This window comes from Ursus americanus, chromosome 14 (genome assembly GCF_024610735.1).
Source record: "Ursus americanus isolate L20-20 chromosome 14, mUrsAme1.1.p, whole genome shotgun sequence".
NCBI lineage: Eukaryota > Metazoa > Chordata > Mammalia > Carnivora > Ursidae > Ursus > Ursus americanus.
The window spans coordinates 57,960,437-57,984,660 of record NC_142140.1 but is presented as its reverse complement, the minus strand read 5'-3'; the positions used below and the strand labels follow the sequence as shown (position 1 = coordinate 57,984,660).

Here is a 24,224-nt window from a genome sequence, read left to right as displayed (position 1 = left end):
GGCGCTCCAAAATGCTTTTGCCCTGTCTGGTATAGAGCAGGTATTAGATGAATGCTGGGTCCGTGCCTAGTTGGAAAGTAGGTGCTGCTCTAACGCTTGGGCCACAACTGGTATACAGCAGGTGCCGCATTAATACCCGCTCCATACGCATATGGAGCATATACCCTGGCACACACCCTGCTGTGTCCTGGCAGATAGCAGGCACCGCGTGAACGCTTTGTACGTGGCCGGCATATACCCGGTCCGTGCCTGGTTTATAGCAGGCATTCCGTTAATGCTCGTTTCCTGCTCGGCGTATCACAGGCACTGCGTTACTGCTGGACTCCGGCCCGGTATACAGGAGGCGTTCCCTTAATGCTTAACGGAGGAGAGGAAGGTTCGTTTCCGGCCTGGCAATGCCAGGGCGCCTCCCGGGGGACCGTGAGGGCTGATGCCCCAGTGTCCGTCGGAGCGCCGAGGTCCCTCAGTCCCGCGACTGCAGCGGCGGGGTCCACACCTCTCGCCCCCAAGCCGAGCGACCCGAGCCGGGCCGAGCGGAGCCGAGCACAGACGAGCCGGCCTACCGAGTCCGCCACATTCCCACAATCCCGGGCGGCCCCGCCCGGCTCCCGGCTGCGCGTCCCCCTTCCCACGTCGGCGCAACCTAACCCGCGGGCGCGCCCGCCGCGCCGCGCCCCGCCCCGCCCGCGCGTCACCCCGCCCAGCGCAGCCTCTAGTCCCGCCCCCGCAGCGGGCGCGCGGGCCGCCGCCCCCTCCCATTGGCCGCGCCGCCCGCCCGTCGGCGCTGTCCCGGCGCGGGTTAGGTTGTGCACCGCTGTCGCTTGGTCGCGGCGGCTGCGGTTGGCGGCGGCGGCGGCGGCGCGGGCGCGGGGCGGCTGGGCGGGAGTGCGCGGCCGAGCGGGGACCGGCGCTCGCAGGCGGCCGAGGTGGACCGGCCGGCCCGGGGGCCGAACGCCGAGGGCCAGGCGGGCGCGGCCGGGGCGGCTCCGGGCCAGGGCCGGGCCGGGGGGCGGCGGCGGCGGGGGCGGCCGGCGGGCGGCCGGGGCCGGGACGATGACTCTGGAGTCCATGATGGCGTGCTGCCTCAGCGATGAGGTGAAGGAGTCCAAGCGGATCAACGCCGAGATCGAGAAGCAGCTGCGGCGGGACAAGCGCGACGCCCGGCGCGAGCTGAAGCTGCTGCTGCTCGGTGAGTGGGGCCGGGCCTGCTGGGGTCCCGCGGGCCAGCAGCGGGTGTCGGCGCGGGCCGGGTGGGGCCGACCCTGCCTTGCTGCCCGCGGCCCGTGCCGATCCCTGCCCTTGCTGTCCGCAGCACGCCCCAGGCTCCTGCGGGGCGGACCCCCGCCTGTGCTGCCCACCGCCAGTCACAGCTCCTGGGGGGGTGGTCAGCCTTGCTTGTGCGGTCCAGATCAGGCCCTAGGTTCCTCCAGGGTCAGCCGTGCCTGCACTGGCCATATGGGGCTTCCGGGGTTCTCCAGGGTCAGCCCCTGCTTCTGCTGTGCACATCAGGTGTTCAGGTCATTGTGCGGTCAGCTCTGCCTTTCTTGTCCAGATCAGGCCCGCGGCTCCTTCAGGGGCAGCCCCTGCCTCTACTGTCCGGGGTGGGGGGGGGGCGCCCCAGAATCCTGGAGGGTCGGCCCTGTGCCACTTCTCAGCCGGGGAGCCCCTTGCCCATACAGGGCTGGCCTTTTGTCTCTGCCCTGCCGGCTGTACCCCCCTCCCTGCCCCAGCATCTGTCCAGGGCCAGACCTCTGGGTTGCAGTCCACAAGCTGTGCCCCTCACCTCCCTAGATCTTGTCTTGGTGCTTCCCAGCAGGTGGAGCCCTGTTCCTGCATGCAGGGTCTGTCCCCCTTTAGCACCCCATTCCCTCTGTGGGAAAACTGTTTCCCTCCCGAATGGGGTAGACACCTCTTGCGGGAGAAGACAGCCTTTCCTTCCGTCCGGGTTCCTGTTTTAGGCGGAGGCCAGGGCGGGGGGGGGCCCTGCAGGAGCCTTTGAGGGTCCTCAGAGCTGGCCAGCTCACCACCCTTCCCCAAACCCTTTCCTTCCATCTTGGTGGGAGCCGCTCTCCCGGGTCCTCCCTCTCCTGGAGAAGATTCCTGTCCCAGTCGCCAGGGTCCGGGTCTCCATCTCCCCAGGGCACACCTGTTGTAGGGAGCACGTTGGCCCAGCTGTTGGCAAAGTGCTGTCACCCAGAGGAGGGCTGTTGAAGGACTCTACCGCCAAAGGCAGGAAGGTCGTTTACAAAACAGAAACCCTTGCCCTGCCCTTCTCCAGAGCTCTGCTTCATTCCCGCACTGCAGGGAAGGTTGGAAATGCTTACACGCCCTCAGAGGTAGCTTGGATGGGCCCAGGGTGGGAGGAGGCGCTGTCACAGAGGGGTGCGCTGGAAGGGTGGCGGAGGGCTTGGAGGAGCGGAGTGTGCAGGTGAACAAGCTGTGTTGGTGGCCCTGTGGGAGGCCGCAGGTCTTGGCGGGAATGCATTGCTTCTCTTGCCCGCAGTGGCCCTGCTGGGCCCTCCGTTTGATGAAATACCTTCCCTATTTTTGTTTTGGTTTTTGTTTTTTTTTACAGATGTGTTCCAATTTACTTAAACTCTATAAAATAGGCCAACTTTGCAGAGAAGACAGGCAGAGAGTAAGCTTCAGGTTTGGAGGAGACTTGTAGTGGGCTCTGGGGGCTCTGGGGGGACAACGTGGCACGGGCTGGTTTTGCAGTGTGACGCAGACTTTATTACGGGAGGGGGACTTTAGAAGTTATTGGCGTGTTAACAATATTGCCAGATGGTCTTGGCCTGGGGGCTGCATGAGCCTCCAGGTGCCCCCGCCACTCATCCTGAGCACTCAAGGTTTGGACTGACCTGCGGTTCAGAGAGGCAGGTCAGCAGGTCACGCTTTTGCGGCCTTGGTGTGGGTCTCCAGTCTCCCTGGATTGGGAGACCCAGCAGGGCCACCTGCCCAGAGTGTCTGGTGCCTGCCTGTGGGTGGGGGTGCCAACAGCACAGTGCTTGTCTACGGTCCCACACCACCGCCGCTGCCCTGTGACCCTAGAGAGACACCCAGCCTTCCCCCTGCCGGCCTGCACTATGGGGAATCATGGACCGTTTCAGGGGGTTGTTCAGTTCTAGGTGTGGGGGGCAGAGAGGAAAATGAGGAAGAAGTGAGCTTGCAGGTCCAAAGTGGAGTTCCGTGGCAGGAAGACAGCTGTGAATGCTGGTGGGGGTTTGGGCCCCATGCTGGGGTGGGAGCTGAGCAGCATCCCTGGCCCGACCCCCTGGATGCCAGGAGCACCCCCAGTATGACATCCAAAGACACCCCCAGACACTGCCTGGTGTGCCCTGGAGACAGAATCGCCCCCCCTCCGGTGCCCCGTGGTAGTGCGCGGTATCAAATGTGTGTCGCAGAGCTGGGGTGTAGTCAGCGTCCATGCCTTGTCAGATGCTTCGTGAATGCTTACGAAGTGGGTACTTTGTGCGTGCAAAGCCATGTGCCTGTGTGCATGCAGCACGCACCGCGCGTGAGTGTGAAGAAGGCAGGCGTTCAGCTCTGGGTGCTGCTGTTCCAGGCCGAGGTCTTGTTCACATTTTCGGGAGCGGGAGCAGAGGGCACGGCCGTGCAGCAAATGTGCCCTGCTGGCTCCGGGATCTGTAGTCCTGAGGGCTCACCGTCATTCTCCCATTTTATGGATGAGAACCCTGAGGTCGGGGGGGGGGGCTGCAAAGCCATTTAGGAGCTCTTGGGGCGGGGTCCCAGGCAGGCCCGGATGGCTTCTACCTCCCGGGACCTCTACTGGGCAAGTCCTTTTGTCGTGTTTCTGTCACTTGGTAGAAAACCCCCGAGGAGGCCCCTTGTCTGTTCCTTAGGGCAGGTTTCCTGTTTGAGAACTGAGGTCTTCCATGGGAACCTTGGTTACTGGAGGTGCAGCGTGCTGGCCCGGCAGAGCCGCCGCGGCTCTGGGATTTCTAAATAAAGCAGGGCGGTCAGTTCCACAGGCTTCCTGTCGGCTGCGCCGGCCCCCAAAGGGCAGTGAAAAGGCCCGGAATCTGGCATGGGGTGTGGCGGCCCTGGTGGGAAGGGCGCGCCTCCCAGTGCTTTGAGGCACGGAGTGGAGCTTGGCCACTGGCTCCTGGCGGAGTTGTCAGGCTGCATCCCCTGCCGCCTGGGAGAGCAGGAAGCACCCTTGGGGAGCCTCTTGTGCACCCCTGGGTTACCGCAGGGCTGTGGTAGGACTGTGACTTACCCCAGGATTTGCCTTATGCCCCTTCAATTTAAATTAAATTTTTTTTGCCCGAACGGCCTGCTTTCTTTGGGCACAGTGCCTGGAAGAGCTATAGGAGGCCAGAATTGCTCTGAGACCGCCCCATGCCTCAGTTTCCCTGCATGGACCCAGAGGACGCCAGTGCCCGGGCACGGCTCTCTCTCCCCCTCACCGTGGGGCCTGATGGAGGTCAGCTAGCGTGGGGCCCTCCGAGCTCAGCCTCCAGGTGTGTCCTGGCGCCGGGGCTGCGAGGCCAGCCTCTGAACTCGCGTTCGCACAGATGACCGCAGTGCGTCCCGGCTCTGCTCCCTCCCTGCGTGCCCTGGACACTGGTGGGCTGGTGGCTGCGGTGGGACGTGAGGAAGTGTTCTGTCTTAGATATTGAACCACAGAAGGTTTCGCTTTCGTGTTTTTGTGGTGGAGCCCTGCTCTGTGCAGCGCTGGGAGCGCGGCGGCAGGCCTCGCTGCCGGTGGCCCTGGGTGTTTGGAGCGGCGTGCGGCGAAGCCAGGCGGAGCTTCCAGGGGAGCTTCCAGGAGAACTCGGGGAGGAGGGGTGAGGGGCGTGTTTGTCCCTCTCTGTCCCAGATGGCGCTGGGTGCAAAGTTCAGCCCCGAGTGGGTGGGGTGGACAGAGCCGGACAGCAGTCGGGCAGCCGTCGGGAGGAGCAGTCGGTCTCTGCTGCCCTCCCTGCTGCTGCCGTCCCGGCGGGCAGCGGGGCCTGTTAACTGAGGACAGCCAGCCCCAGTGGCTGGCTTGCCTGGGGCCCACGACAGCTGGGGAGATGAGGGGCACTCCCCGGGCCGGGAAGCGCCGGCATGCAGGCTCCTCTGGGGGCGGGCCGCGGGCCGCTCACAGAACCGGGATCCCAGCCCTCAGGCTTGCCGGTTTGGGGAGTTTGTGCGCCCGCTCGGAGGCGTTTATGGTACCTGTGCTTGGGGGCCTCTGTCGTCCTGGGCGGCCACCGGATCTGTGCTCTGGAGCACATCTGGCTAGTCGTCGTCCCGTGTTGCGGCCACTCGCCCGCCGTGCAGTCTCCTGCTCGTTCCCGCTCAGGTCCCCGAGGGAAGTGGGGTGAGAGTGACTTGGCACCGTCGCTGCCCCAACTTCGGGTGGCCACAGCCCGTCTGGACACTCGACCCCTGCTTGGGCACTCTCGCCACCTAGCGTGTGGCACTCTGCTCTGATGTGAGCAGACAGGGACTCCGGGGGACGACAGCTCACAGTGGCCTTCCTCGCGAGGCCCTCCTGCAAGTGGGCATGGGGGGCTGACTTTGAGGGCTCCCCGTGGAGCCAGCTGGGAACTGGGGGTCACTCGCTCTGGAGCGAGGCCATGTCTCCCATCCTTGCTTCCTCGTCCGTCCTGAGGGGTGGCGGCCCTGGGCCCGAAGCATGGTCATAGGGTTAAGTGTGATGAACCCACGGAGGCCCGTGGTGCACGGCGGGCGTTCAGCGGGCAGAGGGAGCCGTTTTGTCCTGTCACTGCTTATGACAGTCCCTTGTGAAAGCCGCTGCGACAGCCCTGGGAGGTGCACGTCCCCACCAGGACCGAACCAGAAAGTGCTGGAGTGGGGTTTCTGTTCCTGTCTGACTCCCGGGACACGGAGATAATCACGGCGACCTTCTAGGATGATTGCGAGGGTCAGATGGGGCGGGGGCACCACCAGGATCGTCTGTGTCCGACCGCACTGTCCACCCTGGTTGGCAGTCCCCTCCGCTCCTGAGCAGGGCGTCCTGTCTTGAGCTTAGTCCTCAGAGATGAGGGAGTCTTGACGCCTTTTCTCGCCGTTTCTGGTTGTTCGCAGCTGGGTGGTGCTGTGTGCAGTGGGCACGGTGTGAACACCCCGGCGTGTCCGGTAGGCACTGCCCTCGCGCCGGCTTGCCTCGGGGCCGTGGTTGGGGCTTCGTGTAGGGAGGAACGGAGCTGACGGGAGCTGCCGGGTCAGGCTGCTCACGGAGGCCTTCAGGGCAAGAGTGTCAGCGGGAGGCAGGCGGGGCTCCTGAAGGCCTCTCCAGCTCTGCGGTCTTGCCATCCGTCCCCTCATCTGTGCCTCCGTGGAGCGTCAGTGAGCTGTGGGGGCGGGCTCTGTTCCCAGTCCCCAGCCTGGGTGGATGGGGGGCTGGGCCCGACCGGGGGCTCACAGTGTCCTGACTGTCAGTACCCCAGGAAGGGCTACAGTAAGACTCAGCTTACTGGGGACCAGAGTGGGGGCTCAGAAGACACGTGTTGAATGAAGGACACCCACCGAAATCAGCAGAGACAACCAGTCCCACCTTTGGGCCTCGGGGTACAGTAGGCATCCTGGCCCAGCTGAGGGGTGCCTAGGATCTGTACCGAGAGGCCCCGCTGGCTTGGCCAGAGTGTCCAGCTCCCCTCCCTTCTCCGTGCGAGTACCCACGGGTGCCTTTGCTCTCTCTGGGGGCCCTACCACTGACGGAGGAGCACCCCACTCACGCACCGAGGCCTGCTGGCCCCGTCGGTTGTCGCTGGCTGTGAGACATCAGTGAAGCCACTGATCCTCTCTGGGTCTCAGTTCTCACACCTCAAAGGTGTCACCAAATGAACGAGTGAATAGAGGCGTGTGAAGGGAGAGGAGCGTGTAACCTCCGTCCTCAGCTGCTTGAGCCTTTTCCATTTTCTCTGTCCCCTTGGGTAGAGGTCAGTGTCCCATCTGTGATCTCAGACCTTTCCACACAGCTCGAGGTCCCTGTTGGGTTTCTGGGAGTCCCAGGTCCCAGGGGTTCTCTCATCTGTCTCCCTGTGGTCCTGGCGGTTCCTCACTTCACTGCCCATACCCCGTAGTCATGGGCAGCTTGGCTGCCTGCCCCTGGGGTCCAGGATTCAGTGGCCTACCTTGAGTCTCAGGGAGATGAGACCAGCCCCATCCTGCCTGCCCTGGAGGCCTCGGCCCTTCGAGTCTGGAGTCCCTTCCCTGCTCACCTGGAGCTGGGGCTCAGACTTCTTTCTCCCTGGCCCCCCCTCCTAGATCTCAGCCCCTTGGGACAGTGAGTTCTCTTCCCACTCGGGTTTCTGCTTTCCTCCTTCTTCTTCAGCTAGTTTGCTGGGCATAGGTCAGACTCGGCCCTCCTGAGGGTGACGTGTCAGCGTGCGCCCAGAGGGCATCCACAGGCTCCCAGCTCATGCCGTGCCCCATCTGACCCCATGGGCTCCCCGTTCTTGGAGTAGCTACCCATTGAGTCCCCTACCCAGCACAGGGAAGCGGAGGACCCATGGGGGATGCTTGACGGAGCCAGCCTGTTGGATTGGGGCCGAGTTCATTCTCTTCATTCATAAAACACTCGTGCGGTGTCTTCTGTAAGGCACCCTTGCCTACGGGGCCAGGGGCAGGGGGCTGCGAGCAGAGCCCCAGCCCAGTGTGCAGACACACAGGGAAGAGCAGACCTCACAGGGGAGTGGCTGGGGTGGTGTCCTCTGGAGAAAGAACAGATAGGCCATCGGGGTGCTGGGGGTACTTCTTGGAAGCCGTGAACTTGAGTTTCTATGCAGGAGGCATCACTTGTGCTGGGGGGTGGGTGCCTGCTTGGTGGCTTACATTTAATGGTGGCACGGGGGCCCATGGATGTCTCCTTGAAACGACAAGCAGCAGGCACATTAGGGGAGCCCACAGCCGGGACCTGGAGCTGCACGGTTCCTTCTGGGGAGGTGCTGTGATTTCATTGCTTGTCCTGATGCTTGAGTCCCCCCACCACAGGGACCCTCCTGTCACCCTTCTCTCCATGCCCCCCCCACCCCTGGCACCCAGCAGTGTGTCCTCCATGCCATCATGTCAGCGGCACCGTGCCGTGTGGGACGTGGAGTGCAGTTTCCCACGTGGCAGAGTCCCCCAGACCCCGTCTGGCTGTCGCATGTGTCCACGGGGGCTCCTTTTCGGTGGTGAGTAGCACTCCGCCGTACGGCTGGGCCATTGTGACCATCTGCCTGGACCTGAAGGATATCTGGGCCGATGCCACTTCTCGGGCTCCGGGAACGCTGCTCCGGAAGTTACGCGCGGGTGTTGGAGTGGACGTTGGTGTCTGCTGCAGCGAGTGACTTGGGAGCTCGTGGGTCCAGGGCAGCTGCAGCGGCGTGGTTGGGGGCGAGGCGGGTGCTGTCAACGGCTCAAGGGCACAGAGTGAGGCTCAGTCTTGGGAGTGTCACACACTTTGACTTGAGGCGGGGCCTCGATTTTCTCCATGCTGGGCAGCCACTGAAGGTTTTTGAGCCAGAAGGGCACATGTGACCAGATCTGGAGCCTGACTGAGGGTTGGGCAGGTTGAGCCGGAGGCTGGAGACTGAGGGCCAAGACCCCGGGCGGGTTAGCAGGAGAGAGCCCTGAGGGAGGCAAAGAGTGCAGGGCTGACCAGGACCTGGGGCGTCGGCCAGGGCACAGGGGCCGGGGGAGCAGCTGGTGGCAGAGGTGTCCAGCCATGAGGTCCAGGCAGGCCTTGCCCCCGAGACACTTCTGGGCAGGTGGACATTGGGTCAAGTGCTTGGCGGTTCTGGGGCCAGGGATCGTGTCACAGGCCCGAGTCCCAGCTCACAGGCGACAGATAGGGCAGTCAGTTGGCCCAGGAAACAGGGCATCTGGAAAACTAACCTGGGTTGCTCTGGCTAGCTCAGCCTTGCCCTGAGCCCGGTCCCTCTGCCTCCATCCTTCCCTCCCTCCCAGTCGTGGTGGCCCAGTGCCTCACGGGCAGTGGGCCTGGCCTGTGCCGGGGCAGAGGGCCCTGCTGGCGCCTGCCCACCGCGCCGCTGCACCTGGCCTTGCGGGCTCCCTGCTCACTTGACGTTGGCCCGGAGCATACACGACGTTGGACATGCACTGCTTTCCTCCGAGGGCCTCACCTCCCTGCACCCACCACCTTCACACCCTCCTTTCTCTGTCCTTCCTGGCAAAGTGGTGGCTGCCCCGGGCCGGGTCAGTGATCGCCCCGCTTCCCAGGCGGACCAAGACAGTGTGCTGTGGTGTTCCCTCTAGCTTCCTTTTCCTCTCGGCTTTGTTGACATTTGATTGACATTAATACCGTGTAAGTTTCAGGAGTACGACCTGATGATTTGATACACGTATACACCATGAAATGATTGCCACAATTAGGTCAGTTAGCACATCCGTCACCTCACGTTGTCATGCCTTCTTTCTGTGCGTTTTGGTTCTTCTGGAGGTCGGCCGTGGCCGTGGTTTTGCTGTGGCTAGTGTGCCGTGTGGGAGCGTTTGCGGACTAGACAGCGGGGTTTGGTAGGGACCCGTGTGACCTTAGCCGCTCCCCTTGTCCAGGACCCCCTGACATCTCCAGGGGCTGATCCCGCATTTCAGGCTTCGGTTTTAAAAGGGGAGTGCCCTGGACACCCCCTGTTCTCCCTTGGCCCCGCTTCTTGCCAAATGTGAGTGTGCTCTCTGGCACAGCATTGAGGGCCCCTTCACAGACATGCCCCCCACACCTCCCATCCCCTCCTGGGGCCCACAGCAGGGTGTTGCTGACTGACACAGCTGCCTGTACATGTGTGGGAGGGTGTGCACACACGTATGAGCTTGTGTTTGCACGTGTGCATGTGTGGGTGTGCACGTGAGCATGCATGTGTGTGTATGTGAGCATACGTGTGCACGTGAGCATGTGCGTGCATGTATGTGTGTAGTCGGGCGTGCATGTGGGTGTGTATGCATGTGAGTGTGTACATGCGAGCATGTGTGTGCGTGTGCATATATGTATGCACGTGTGGGCGTGCCTGTGATCATGCATGTGCGTGTGAACGTGTGCACACGCATGTGTGCATTGCGTGGGGGCGTGCACGCTAGCAGGTATGTGCGTGTGCGTGTGCGTGACCCCTCAGCAGGTCTGTGCTGCCTCTGGAGCGCTCCAGTGGGGGCTGATTCTCTCTTTTGCCTTCATTTTTACATTTTTAGAAAAGGTTTATTTATTTGAGAGTGAGAGCACACGCACGCACACTCGAGCACTTGAGGGCAGAGGAAAAGGGAGACAGAATCCCATGCTGACTCTGCACTGAGCACGGAGCCCGACACAGGGCTCAGTCCCCCGACCCCGAGGTCACGACCTGAGCTAAAACCGAGAGTCGAACTTAACTGACTGCGCCAGCCGGGCGCTCCTGAGTCCGTTTCTGAAAAGCCGGCGTGAGGCCGGTCCCTTTCGTACCTGGCGTGCTCGCCGTCTCAGACTCTTCGGTGGCTCTCCCCCACACCCGGTGGCAGAGCTGTGGCCTGCTTTTCCCAGGTGGTAGTCCCTGCGTGTGCCGCAGTGGCCTCAGCGTGGGACTTGCCCCGTCTCCCCCTCGGGCTGGGGTGGGGGCTGCATCTCAGGGTTTGGCTCTCAGGTGTGCACTCTTCAGCTGCCTGTGAGGGACTCTTCCAGAAGGACTGGCAGGGCAGTTTGCCCTCTGTAAACACGTTTTGTCAGAAACAGGGGTTCTCACTCAGGGCCCCCTGCCTCCCAGAGGCCCCAGGGCGGTATCTGGGGACGTCTGTGGTTGTCGCACTGGTGGTGCTCCTGGTGTCCTGGGCTGGGACGTCCCCCCTCCCCAAAGAATGACTGTGCCTGGTGTCCGCAGCGCCGAGGGGGACAGACCCGGGTCAAGAGGAAACCGCATTAGAGATCACGTTCCTAGCGTGCATGCCCCCGCCCTGCAGCGCGTGGTGAGGGAGCAGCGTGGATCCCTCTGGGGATACTGTGGCCATGGGCATGCCCCTCCCACTCCTTCCTGCCCCTGGAACTCTCGGGGAGTGTTGGCCGGAGTGAACAGGTGGCCTCGTGTCACTTTTATAGCAGAGGTGAGTTGTTTGAGATAGGACGGACGGGGGATGGCGTGAAGGTAATTACCTTTCTTGATGATGGACCCAGAGTCATTTTATTTATTCCGGGAAGGATCCGAGGCAGTTGGTAGAAGTACCAGAAAGGTGCGGGCACTGTAGCCAAGGCTTCTGTGGCTTGGGTCTCCCCGAGTGTGCTCAGTGACTCGGATGCTGGCCGAGGGCCTCCAGGCTGCAGGACGGTGTGGACACGTGCGGAGGCCCCGGTCTGTGGAGGAGGCCAGCAGCAGACGCCTGCAGAGGGGCTCCCGCTCGGGCCGCAGTCACAGTTCTGGGGGCAGGGGGGGCTGCCCACCCGCAGGGCGCAGGGGCCTTCTGGAGCGCAGGACGCGCCCCGGGTGTGTGAGCGGGCGGCATCTGCATAGGGGACCCCGCTCAGGCCAGTGCGTGGACGTGGGCAGACTCGGTGCTGACTCAGAGACAGAGGGGTGGAAAGAAGCCTAGAGCAGCAGGTGGGGCGAGGTGGGGGGTTTCTGAGCCCCCCGGGAGGAGGCGCTGGGCCTTCAGCCTGCGAGCGAGGGCTCATCCGGCAGCCGTTGGAGGCAGTGCGCTCTTAGACGTGGGCAGTTCTCTCGTGCTGGGTGGTCACAGCACTCCACAGCTTAGTCTCATGCGATGGACGCTCGCGCTCTGAGGGTCAGGAGTCTGGGCGGTCCGGGCTCCGGCTTCCCCAGGAGGTTGCAGAGCATGTGTCTGCTGCGGCTGGAGGAGCCACTTCCTGCCGGGCCCTCTCCCCAGAGCTGCCCGCGCGTCCTTGCGGCTTGGCAGCTGTCCCCGCCCCCGGCGGTGCCGGACAGTGTGGAGCGAGCTGCTGGTGTTGGAAGTGACACCCCCGGTCCAGCCTGCGCTCGCTGCAAGGGGGTCCGTCTCCCCACTTCGGAGGGGACGCGGCCGAGGTTTGTGGGCATGAAGCACCCTACAGTTGCCGTCACTGTGTGTGGGGTGAGCCTGCTGAGGGGACAGGCTCGCTGCTTGGCCCCTGGACCGGGGTGGGGAGAGGCCGGCGCAGGAGGGCACCCTGGGCGGGGTGGTGCCGGGGCTGGAGCTGGAGCGGAGCAGACGGCTGCTCACCCTCTCCTGCGGAGCTGGGATGAGGGCGTGGTGGCCCTGTGGCCCCTCTCCGGATGGCTTTCCCGCTGACTTGCTGATCCTTCTGATCCCTTGCGACCGAGGTAGGGGCAGCATGCTGCCTGGAAGAGCCTGGTGAGCCCCGCATCCCCTCACGCCTGCGCAAGGGATGGGAGACAGGATGGTCTGATGTGTGCGCCAGGGCAGTGGGCGGGGTGAAGGGAGCAGACGCCTGGTGGGGGGGGGGGAGCTGGGTTCCTGTGTGTGGGCGTGGGCCACGGGGCTCGGACTCGTCCAGGTGCCGTGGTCACTCTGTGAGCTCAGAGTGCTCAGTAGGCTGCATGATGCCAGGTGGGTTTATGAGTTCACGGCTAAGGGGGAAGGAGCTTTTGGGGACCATTGTGGGGATGGATTCCGTCCTTAGGCTGCCCTGGCTTCTGTGCAGATACTAAACTCTCGCCCCCAAGTAAGGTTGACGCTGGTGGGGCCCCTGGAAGGGGAGCGTGGTTGGGGGTCCATGGCGACGTTGTCAAATTGGACTTGTCCACGGTGGGTGTGGGCAGGTCCTAAGGGCTGGCGCTGTGGGGGGCGCGCCGAGAGCGGCCCAGAGGGGCAGTAGCCGGTCAGCCCGACGGGTCAGGGAGGCCGCGGCGCCTGGCGGAGACACACGGCCCTGTGCCTCGCTGCAGCCTCTGGGGTATGGAGCGCGTGCCGTGACCAGGCGGGACGTGTGGGGCACCCGCCGGCTTCACACCTCGGTGCCAGGTGCCCGGCAGACGCCCCACCCCCCCGGAGCCTCGGTTTCCCATTGTGTAGAAGGCTGTGTGCTTGGGGGCACGACCAAGCTAAAACGGGGGACGGCCCTCCCAGAGGGGCCGCCCGCTGGCCCGGCGGGTCCCCCCCCCCCGTGGGGCCGGCTGCCGGGCTCTGACGGCGGCGCCCCTGCGCAGGCACGGGCGAGAGCGGCAAGAGCACGTTCATCAAGCAGATGCGGATCATCCACGGCGCGGGCTACTCGGAGGAGGACAAGCGGGGCTTCACCAAGCTCGTCTACCAGAACATCTTCACCGCCATGCAGGCCATGATCCGCGCCATGGAGACCCTCAAGATCCTGTACAAGTACGAGCAGAACAAGGTGAGCCCCGCCCCCGCGAGCCCCTCCCTGCCCGTGGACCAGCCCGGGCTGGCCGCGTCACGCACGTGGACTCCCACGCCGCGGGGCCTTCTGTGTCCGGTTCCCTCCCTGGGCGTCGGGGGCTCGGGGTCCGGCCCCGGGCAGCGCGGGTGGGCGCCTCGCTCCTGCTCGCGGCCGAGCGATGCTTCCACGTGTTCGCCACCTGATGGCCGAGTGACACTCCCGTGTGCGGGTGGACGCGCTGCGTGTGTCGCTCACCCACTGATGGACGCGGGTCGTTTCCACTGTGCGGCTCCTCCCGCTGCTGCGGTGACATTCGCGTGCAGGTTGCCGTGCGCACCTGTGGTCACGTCCCCGGGCTGTGTTCCCGGGCGACGGCGGTTCCCAGGGCAGCTCAAGGTCTGCCCTTGGGAGCAGCTGCCAGCCCGCCCTCGCCACAGCGTTCCCCCCAGCCACGCGCCAGTGGGCTCTCACTGGCCCTCCCTTGGCCCTGCTTTTGTAGATCTGTTTTTGGGGGTTTCTCATTCAACCCCAGAAGGTTGCCCTGGGCCGACGTGAGGCACGGGAGTCCGTAATTATGCAGTGTGGTTTAAGTGAATCCATTTGCTTTGAGGCTTAAGAAGGTCAGTCAGCCGGATTGCTGGTACGTCTCCGACTGGCACCTTCCTCCCTCTATTCCTGGTTCACAGATGACCAGGGACCCCCAACAGGGCCTGGTGTTGGGTTGGGGGGCCTGCTGGAGCCTCTTGTGCTCTGGGTCTGGGTTTGCGTGACCTGCTCGGCCAAGGCCCTCTCCAGCATCCAGACCGCAAGTCTAGCTGGTCTGCTGTTTGGACCATAGATGTCCATCCGCATCCAGAACAGCAGTTGCCCGTTGTGTCCCGTTTCTGTAAATACGGTTCTGTTGGTACACGTGACGCCTGCGCGTTCGTGTATCATCCTTGATGGCTTTTGCTCCAGTGGCAGAGACGGGGGCCACAAAGCTGAAAACACTGTTCTTTGGGCTCTTATCGAAGCCGACCTCTGATCCCTGGTCCTCACGCATCAATAGTCAGGGGTTTTCTGGGGCTCGTATCTGCTTCTCTAGGCCCAGACTACGGGCAGGTGAGGGCTGGAAGCCACGTTTGTTGGGGGGGGGGGGACCAGTGGGGGGCAGCTCTCCAGCCCAGGAGGAGCCTGCTGGCTTTCAGAGTGCGGGCTCGGGCTCCCTCGTGCCCCATTTTGGCTTCTGCCCAGGTGTGTCGTCTGCAGTCCCTCAGCTGGTGGCCGGCTGTGTGGGCTGGACCGCCCTGAGATGACAGGCCCGGGGAGCACCGGCTGGTTCCTCTGGCCAGCCCCCCCCCCCCCCGCACTCTCCCTTCAGAGGTTGCTGGGGTTTGAGGAGCTGTGTGCCAGGAAGGGGGTGCAGGCCGAACAGACTTCTGAGGTGACTTCTGTTGCCTCACCTGTAAAACGGGGGCGGGGGAGCCACTGACGGTGTTGTGTGTTCCGTTGCTCTGTTGTTCTGTTTTGGGGTCGGCCCTCGGTCGCTTTTAACGCGTTTGCTGGTTTATACACGTGGTTGCTTCCAGTCCCGCCTGCCGCCCCCGCAGAGCCGTGCCCCAACGGCCGGCCCGGCGCCAGGAGCTGTTCTCGGGCTTTGCTTTAGGGACCTCGCCCTGAGGGACGGCCCCCGCGGCTCACTCTCGCTCCTTCCTGGCATGTGCTCGTGCTTTGGTGGGGCCTTGGTCCCCACTCGGTCAGGCGTCCCGTGGGCCAGGCCCCCGCCGAGCCCATGGCTCTCCCTGCCCTCGTCGCAGGCCAACGCGCTCCTGATCCGCGACGTGGATGTGGAGAAGGTGACGACATTCGAGCACCGCTACGTGCACGCCATCAAGACCCTGTGGGATGACCCCGGCATCCAGGAGTGCTACGACCGGAGGCGGGAGTATCAGCTCTCGGACTCCGCCAAGTAGTGAGTAGGGCGCCCGGCCGCTGGCTGCAGCCAGGCCGTGGGGGGCTGGCGGGGGAACGCGGGGAACGCGGGCTTGCCGCTCGCGACGGCTGGGCTGTCATGAGAGGGTCGCTGTTGGCAGCCTGGCGGGCCGGAGTGCTTGTACCGCCTTTTCTGGGAATCTGCGCCTGTGCTAACACGGGAAGATTCATTTGGAGAAGTCACCCTCTAGCTCGTCCGCCCGGCCAGTCCCCTTTCTCCTGCCGCAGTGGCCGTCCTTAGGCAGCCCTGTGACAGAGTCCTCCAGAGCCGGCCTGACCTCTGTTCTGCGGCTCCCTGCCCCATGAGAGGCCTCTGCCTGACCCTGGGTCCGCCTCGTCCCAAGTACTCGGGGTTGTCCCACCCCTGCCAGTGAGGCACATTGCCGGGCTCCTTCTGGCTGCTTAGGGAGACCGTGGTGGCCGGGCTGTGCCCCCGCCCTTGCCTGCTGGCCCCAGCAGCCCTGTCCTGGCTGTTTCGCAGCTACCTGGCCGACGTGGACCGCATCGCCACCTCAGGCTACCTGCCCACCCAGCAGGACGTGCTGCGGGTCCGTGTGCCCACCACCGGCATCATCGAGTACCCTTTCGACCTGGAGAACATCATCTTCAGGTGCTGTTCTGAGGTGGCCTGGGGGCGGTGGCGTGCTGGGGCCCCCTCGGGCTCTGCGGGCCGCACTGGGGGCCATTTGCACCCCAGGCACCTGCTGCGGGGACAGCGACGGGTTCACCGGGTCCCAGTCTTTGCTCTCGGGGAGCTTCCGAGCCAGGATGGGAGACAGGCTCATAGACGTCACGTTTCGGAGTGAGCCATGTCCTGGTAGTGGTGTGGCCGAGACAGAGCTGGCCAGAGCTGGCCTGGAGGGGACGGCCTGGAGGGGGCCCTCTCTGATGGTTCCGTGGACGAGGGAGGGTGCCAGCACATGTCGGTGGGGCGGGTGGTCTGGAGTTGCGGCCAGAGCCGGGTATACTGTGGGGCGGCGGAGAGGTCTGGCGGCCCTGGGGACCTGGCTCTTGGGTCCATGTGGCTCCTGGCATGTGGGCAGAATGGGGCCCAGTCCTGGCAGGTGGTGTGGCTGGAATAGACTTGATGTGTCCTTGAGGCCACAGGCCCCGCCACTCAGCGAGGCCATGGCAGAGCCGAAGCTGCTGAGAGGCAAGGGCAAGCGCGTGTCCCTGGGGGCCGCCGCAACGCCCGACCACAGACGTGCGGCTGGAAACCACAGGCGCGTTTGCCGCCGGCTCTCGAGGCCAGAAAACGAGGAGTGGGGTGTGGGCAGGGCTGGTTCCCTCGGAGGCCGTGAGGGGGAGTCCGTTCCACGTGTCTCCGCGCTCCTGGGGGTCGTTGGCCATCCTCGGCATCCCTCGCCCCACCCTCGCCTTCCTGGTCACGTGGCCTGTCCTCGTGTGTCTGTGTCCGGACGCCCCTTCTTCCTGTAAAAACACTAGTGATTGGATAGGGCCACTCCACTCTAATGTGATGTCATTTAAACTGATGACATCTGCAGCGACTTTGCTCCCAAGTCAGGTTGCGTCCCCAGGTTCCGGGTGCACTGAGTTTGGAGGACAGCGTTTCAGCCCAGCCCCAAGGCCCGGGCTGGGGCGGATCCCGTCTGCCGCCTGTGAGCCCCCCCCGCTGCCTGCAGTACCCCCATCACAGGGCCCTCCGCTCCTGCGCAGGCTCACGCCGGGGAAGGAGTTGATGCTTCCGGGGCAGGGGTCCCACAGAGGTGGTCAGCTGTGGCGGTTGTCACTGGCCGTGGTCGTGTGCCCTGTGGCCTCGGAGCGCCAGCTCTGGGGATCCCCCGAGGAGCTTTGGGTGTGCTTCCCGGTGCCCTTTGGCCTGAGACCTGCCCCACCGCAGGGTTCCCCAGAGGAGAGAGCCGGGGGTGCCGGCAGCCCTCACCCCTCCCTGCTCTCCGCACCCTCTCTCACCCACTGGGCCTCTGTCAGAAGCCCCTTGTGCCTCCCCGGAGCCTCAGAAGCTGTAGGCATCCCCCCCTGCATGGGTCTGATGCACGTTTTCCTGGTGAGGGTTCAAGGTTTTAGTTTTCTTTCTTGTTTAATCGGATCCTTGATGGGGCTGTAACCTCTACATTCAGAGCTGAGGCCTGCGGAGCACAGGCTGGGGCTTGGGATGAGCGCTCCCCCAGCCCCCATTGTGGGGCGACCTCCTGGCCTCCCCCTGATCACAGCACAGCCTGTGCCTGCTGGGTCCTCTGCCCGGAGTGCCTACCCCCCCTTCCCCTCCCTGAGCTTGGGCCAGGTGTGTCACCTCCTCTCGGGTGGTATTTGTCTGGTGCCCCCTCCCCGGTCTACACTCTGCTCTGTCGTGGGCCCCCACCTCGGCCACTGCCGTTCCTCTGGCAGCCCACCCCTTCCTTAGCTGGGCACCCATGGGGGCAGCCTGGGGACCCTGGCCCTGCGCTCGTGGCCTGGCCCCTGACCAGAGCGGGGACAGCATTGAGTAATGGTGCGACTGTCCCAGTGTGAGGAGGTGGGCCTGGTCCTGAACAGGGGGCGTACTGGGGAGCCTCATGCTCCGGAAAGGCTGTGGCCGCGGATCGCGTCCACCCCGGCGGCATTCCCCAGACCGGCCACAGCTGTTGCTGTGGGTCTGGCGGCCTCGCACGGGGCCCTTGGCCCGTCACCACCCTCTCCTGTCACCACTCTGTTGTCCCTTCAGTGTCACCCTGGCACGTCCACCATCCACCCGTACTCACTGGAGGCTCCTCGGTGCAGGGCTCTGCTTCTGTGGCCGTGCCCAGGGCAAGGCCGATGTCAGCCCCTCCCCGTGAAGGACCCAGCCACGGGGACCCCTGCCCGAGGGCCACTCTGCTTGCCTGCTCTTTCTTTTATCCTCATGAGAGAAAACTGAGGGGATTGCCCAGTAGCCAGCGGCAAAGCCCTGTCCTGTGTCCAGTGTGACGCGGCGTCCCTGCTGCTCCCTTCCACCCTCCGCTCCCTCCTGCCCGGGAGCCCGCTGTTCGCACGTCATGCTGCTCGTGCTTCTTGTGCTGGACGGGGAACGGCGACTTGCTGTTGCTCCTGGCAACGGGGACGCTTGTGGCTCCGTGAGCCGCCCCTCTGCAGGGCCCAGGGGTGTGCGTCGTGTGGACGTCCTAGGTTTATCTTGTTGTCCTGTGTTCCGCAGGCAGAGCTGTGGTGGGCATTCATGCGTGTTGTCCAAGGCGGGGCTGGGCCTCCAGATGCGGGATCTCAGGTCCCCCTCCCCCGCCGCGAGTACCGGCATTCCCTAGTCCTGTGACTCCTCCGTCAGGGGCAGGTGCTCAGGCTCTCACAGGTGTGGGGGGCAGGGGCTCTCCTGGGGGCTCCACCGGCTCTCACAGTTACGGCCCTTCGTGCGAGCGGCGCCGGCCGTGCCGGTGGGAGGGGCTCCTCGGAGGGGCCGCCGTGCTGAGCCGCCGTGCTGAGCCGCCGTGCTGAGCCGCCGTGGGGCTCCGGTCTCCTGCAGGATGGTGGACGTGGGAGGACAGAGGTCAGAGCGGAGGAAGTGGATCCACTGCTTTGAGAACGTGACGTCCATCATGTTCCTCGTTGCCCTGAGTGAATACGACCAAGTGCTGGTGGAGTCGGACAACGAGGTGAGGCCCCCTCTCCGCGCCCTCCCCGCCCCGTGGCCCCCGGGTGGGGGGGCGTCCATCCTCACGCCTTCCTTCCCGCAGAACCGCATGGAGGAGAGCAAAGCCCTCTTCCGGACCATCATCACCTACCCCTGGTTCCAGAACTCCTCTGTCATCCTCTTTCTCAACAAGAAGGACCTGCTGGAGGACAAGATCCTGCACTCCCACCTGGTGGACTACTTCCCCGAGTTCGACGGTGAGCCGGCGCGGCGGCGGGGGGGGGGGGGGGGGGCGCGGGCGGCAGGGAGTGACACCGCAGCCGGGACTGGGCTCCCTGCCGCTCTGCGCCCTGTGATCCTGGCGGGAGGGCCGGGCGCCTCTGGCGCGTCCCGTACGCTCTCCGGGCCTCGGTGTCTCTGTGATTTGGGGATGGGGTGAGGTGGGTGTTTCACGCGGGCCCTGATGGAGGCCGGTGGCGCGGTCAGTGTGAGCCGGGGAGCGTCCGGGAGCTCTGGTGGCTTTGTGTTCCTCCCACCTCAGTGCCCCCCTCAGCCTTAGCAGAAGGGTCTTTGTGTCCCCAGGGGGGCGTCTTCTTGGGCAGGGCTCTCCCACGGTCAGTGCACAGCCGCAGGAGGGATGCCCAGGGACACTCTGCTGCTAGGCCCCCGTGTGCCCAGAGCCTGAGCGGGGAGGAGTGAGGCCCTGGGAATGAGGGGGTGACCCAGGACCCTCTTCCCTTCCCCAAGTTTGCCTGCACTCTGACAGAAGGCAGCCCTGAGCACAGACCATCCCCGGCTCCCTTTTCGGCACCCTGCCATGTGAGCATCAGCCACAGCTGCCTCCCGGGACACAGGACGGGGGTGATGCAGGACTCCGGGGCGGTCCGGGCCTGGCCACCCCTCCCCAGCGCCTCGGTCGTGGCGGGTAGCGGAGCCTCAGGGACATGGCCGTGGCCGGATGGCCGTGACCGCGCAGCTGGGACAGCAGCTGTGCATGTGTGCGCCTGCATGTACACCTGCCCGTGTTTGGATGTGGGTGTTGGGGGGAAGCCGTGGGGAGGGGCAGGAAGCTCCGTGCAGTTCAGAGGTGGTGGGGGTGTCCGACGCGCGCAGCAGCCGGCTGAGAGGCCGAGGGCCACACCGGGGCCGGGCCCGGGTAGAGGCTGGCCGGCACTGGCGGCGCTACTGCCTCGGGAGACACAGCTCCTCTGCTTGGCCAGTGCCCAGTCCGCGCTCGGAGGGTGGCTGTCTGTGCACTGTGGTGTAGTGCGTGCACCGCGGGGGTCCGTGCGCGCCCAGCGGCTGTCTGTCCGAGCCGGCAGGGTGTCCGTCCGCGCCCGGCGCGTGCAGGCTGGCCTGGCTCACCCGCTTCTGCCCCCGCCTCCCCCAGGGCCGCAGCGGGACGCGCAGGCCGCCCGCGAGTTCATCCTGAAGATGTTCGTGGACCTGAACCCCGACAGCGACAAGATCATCTACTCGCACTTCACGTGCGCCACCGACACGGAGAACATCCGCTTCGTGTTCGCGGCCGTCAAGGACACCATCCTCCAGCTCAACCTAAAGGAGTACAACCTGGTCTGACCGGCCGCCGCCGCCGCGCCCGGGGAACAGGGACAGCCGCCGGGCGGGCCTTCCTCGGGTGCCGAGCCCGCCGCGGCTCTGCCCGCCCCGCGTACCCGGCTCTGCCCGCCCCGCGTACCCGGCTCTGCCCGCAGACGAGTTGATTTTGTTTTCATATTTTTAACAAATGGTTTTTATTTCACAGCTATCAGGGGACGTTCGTCTTTCTTTCTATACACCTCGTGCACCTTCTCACCCGTGTCAGCGGCGAGGCCGCCTTTTCCTGGCCTTGACTCGTGGCTCGCTTTTTTCTATTAAAAAAAAAAAAAAAAGAAAAAAAGAAAAAGAAGGAAAAGAAAGAGACAAGACCAGCGGAGAGGAGACATGCGAGCCGCGCCCCCACTGCAGGCTGCGCCCGGGCCGGCGGCCCCCCCCCGGCGCTCAGCGGGGACAGAGCCACCCGCCGGCCCGCTCTCCCCTGGCTCCTGGTCCTCACCGCCGAAGCCCTGGGACTGTGACTTCTCTTTCTCTCGCTCCCTAAGTTATTGACGTCCTGGACTCCAAGAAGTGGGGGTGGGTGGCGCCCCCCGCTACCCGCCCTGGGAAGTGCCTAACTTTTTTTTTTTTTTTTTTTTGATGAGGAAAGGAGCGCAGTGTGCCGGCTCCTTGGTCAAGGAGATGCCCCGGGACCTGGGGGCTCACCTGGGGCCTCACAGGCTGCCATCCAGACACCCCTGAGGGGCCGAGGGTGCCCTGCTGCGCCCAGGAGCCGGGAGAGGGCCCTCTTGGATTGGGAGTCACTTTTGATTTGTTCTGTTTTGAAACCAACTTGGAGACAGTGAGGGTGGGGTGGGGACTTTTTCAGAATATTCTCAGGTCTGTCCCCGAGAGGCAGAGCAGGGAGTCGCCCGCGGCGGTTCCCAGGCGCAGCCTCCGCCAGCCCTCCGCCCGCTTCTCCCACTTCTGCTCCCGACCCCCTGCCCCCGAGGCACGCACGCAGCACGACGCGCACTTTGCCCAGAGCCATGGAGGGCCAGCCAGCGGCTGCTGGCGCCGCGACCCCGGGTGGCTTCCAGGCCTGGCCACGGCCACGGCCACGCACTGAGCCAGAGCCACGGGCCGCCTTGCCTGGGCCCCCTTCTTCCGAGGGGCTTGGAGGGTGGGAACAAGCGGGGGGCTGTGTTTGGGGGGGTGGCGTTTTCATCCGATGTGGACTGAGCACTACAGTGTTTTTCTGTGGGTATTTTTGTGTTGTTTTGATTTGCACAACGTTGCGGGAATGAGCTGCCAGTGATGCCTTGGACCCACCCCCTGCATCTGGACACGGCCCGGTCGCGGTCTGTGTGGCCGCTGTTGGTTGGGCTGCCGACAAACAGTAGAAGCAACTCGGACATCAACCCAGATGCTGGTCCAGTGTGCCTGGCCCCGCTCCCTCCGCTCTCCTGACGCAGGGGCTGGCCTGCTGGTGTCGGAGGAGGGAGCTAGGAGGGGTCTTGGGCCGACTGCAGGGGGCCCCTTCAGGGTGGGGCGGTGACATTCCTAGTGATTAGTTCTCTCTGGGAGCAGAACAGGCCCTCGTGGTGTCGTGTCTGCCCCGGGGGGCAGGGGTTTGGCGTGCCATAGCCCCCAGCGTGCGCCCTCAGTGCCAGGACAGGCAGTGCTGCTGGCGGGGGCTGCCCAGGGAACTTGGGGTCCTCGCGGGGTGGGCACCTCGATGTCTCAGCGCCTTTTTCGGGCCCAGATCACAAGGGAACTGGATTGGGGCTCGGAGGCTGACCTGAGCATGTGGGCCTGGGCACCCGAAGTATTAATTCTTCCCAGAGGGAGCAGTGTGCCAAGCACCCCAGAGCCAAAGCCTGGCCGGAGCGCCACACCACCCTCGCCCAGCACTTCTGGAACCCCGAGGGCCCAGGACCAGAGGGCAGGGACACTGCTGTGTGCCCTAGAGGGTCGGAGACCTGCTTTGTGCCAGTGCCACTGGGGCTGGGGTGGTCTGGGCCCCTCACTCGCCCATTGTGTGAGGTTTGTTTTTCTCGTTTTCCACCCTGGGGAACTCCATCCTCCTCCCACTGTGTCAGGTTCCCAGCGGAGGCAAAACCGCTGCCGGGGCCCTGGTCCCCCCGCCCCCCGAGAGGCATCCCCGTGCCAGCGCCCCCGAGTGGTGGTGCGGGAGGCACGCTGGCCCCGGCCGACCTCTGGTTATACTTGTATATTACACAGTCCTGATTTCAGACGGTTTCAACCTTAACCTATTTTAAAGAAGAATATTATATAAAAATACTGTTTTTAAACCTTTTGTCATTTGAAATGCATGTATTGTTGTGCGCGCTGGGGGACAGGCCCATTAGCTCCATGCCAACCTCCGGGGGCCAAGGCTGCCATGTTGGGGCGGGTGGGGCGGCGGGCTTCGCTCAACGTGTCGGGGCCCTGACCCCTTAATCCAGAGATAGCTGATGGAAATTGACTTTTCATATCTTTCTCCTGAAATGAATTGTTTTAAATTGGAATAAATTTTGTTCCTAAATGCTGTGGTCCCCTCTGGCTTATTTCCTATTGCTGGCCATGGTGGGTGGGTGGTGGGCAGTGCAGGGTGCTGGCGCTCTGGAGGGTCTTGCCTGGCCCCCGTGTGACCGGCCAGTGTCTGAGCTCACGGGAGCAGCGGTCGCAGTTGCCCCGGGATGTGCCTCCCACCCTGGGCTCCGGCCTTGGCACTGGGGCCCCTGCTCCGAGGTTCTCTGACCGAGCCCTGACTTCCAGTTCGTTCGTCTGGGCTGCCGGGCTGGAGCATTGGGCCTGTCTCTGCAATCTTCTCGTGGGCTCTTTTCCTTCTTAAAAAATGGTAAGTACACATAAAACTCACTGTCGTAACCACTTCTAAGCGCACAGCTCCACGGCGTTAAGCATGCTCACCCCGTCCTGCAGCCCCCCCCCCCGTCTCCAGAACGTTCCATCTCCCCACACAGAGACTCTGTCCCAGGAAGCACGGACTCCCCAGCCCCTGCCCCAGCCCTGGCTCCCACCATCCACTCTCTGTCTGTCTGGACGGGACTCCTCTGGGGACCTCCCGGGAGTGGGGTCCTGCAGGATATGTCTTTCTGGGTCTGGCTGATCTCGCTGAGCCCGGTGTCCTCGGGGTCTGTGCACATCGTGGCCGGTGTCAGGGTCTGTCTACATCATGGCAGGTGTCAGGGTCCTTCCGTTCTAAGGCTGAATAATCATTTTATGGATGAACCACTTTTGCTTTACTGTTCCGCCATCAGTGGACACTTGGGTGTTTCTACCTCTCAGCTCTTGGCAGTCATCCTGAAGTGAACATGGGTGTGCAAATACCTGTTTGAGACCCTGCTTCCAGTTCTGTTGGCTATAGACACAAGTAGTATTTCTGGGTCATATGGTAGTTCTGTTTCACTTTGGAAGAACCAAGCCCCTTTCCCAGTGTCTGCCCCATTTCACAATCCCACCAGCAGTGCACGAGGGTTTCAATTTTTGCACCTTCCCTTGTTTGTCAGTGGGTTACTCCTTGAAGGCCCACGGAGCCGGGCACTGTCCCAGGCACTGCGGTTATGGCAAAGGAGGTGGTGCGTATCACCAGGACTTAATCGATGAATAAAAGTAGAGTAGGAAGGCAGGATGGGTAACAATAGTGAAATGAGGGAAGGGCGTTCAGGCAGAGGGCACAGCCTATGCAAAGGTCCTGGGGCAGCAGTGGACTTCTTTATTGGAGGAACAGCCAGGGGGCCTGTGTGGGTGGAGCAGAGTGAGCCAGGGGTAGAGAGGGAGGCGGGGAGGTCTGGCGGAGGGGACAGGAACAGGTCGTGCAGGGCCTAGGGG

The 24,224-nt window shown here is 63.9% G+C and overlaps 1 protein-coding gene across 2 annotated transcripts; it reads left to right on the top strand.

Annotated features, from left to right (window-relative positions):
• Positions 1-867: 867 nt before the first annotated feature.
• On the top strand, positions 868-22,917 carry GNA11 (G protein subunit alpha 11). Of its 2 annotated transcripts, XM_087867404.1 has the most exons (8): positions 1,050-1,189; positions 2,576-2,638; positions 13,095-13,279; positions 15,079-15,233; positions 15,735-15,863; positions 18,726-18,855; positions 18,937-19,090; positions 20,224-22,917. In XM_087867404.1, exons 3-8 carry the CDS (start codon positions 13,133-13,135, stop codon positions 20,412-20,414), a joined length of 906 nt encoding a protein of 301 aa, XP_087723530.1. In that variant the 5' UTR covers positions 1,050-1,189; positions 2,576-2,638; positions 13,095-13,132; the 3' UTR covers positions 20,415-22,917. The 2 variants fall into 2 exon arrangements, with proteins under 2 accessions (XP_045656019.1, XP_087723530.1); XM_045800063.2 differs by lacking the exon at positions 2,576-2,638 and having other exon boundaries at positions 868-1,189.
• Positions 22,918-24,224: the final 1,307 nt, after the last annotated feature.

What these genes read in the sequence shown, in the direction of transcription:
- GNA11 (XM_045800063.2), top strand. Translation starts at nt 1,054, where the DNA reads ATGACTCTGGAGTCCATGATGGCGTGCTGCCTCAGCGATGAGGTGAAG. An exon ending in ACAAGTACGAGCAGAACAAG is followed by an intron (nt 13,280 to 15,078) that starts GTGAGCCCCGCC and finishes CCCTCGTCGCAG; the next exon opens with GCCAACGCGCTCCTGATCCG. An exon ending in CTACTTCCCCGAGTTCGACG is followed by an intron (nt 19,091 to 20,223) that starts GTGAGCCGGCGC and finishes CGCCTCCCCCAG; the next exon opens with GGCCGCAGCGGGACGCGCAG.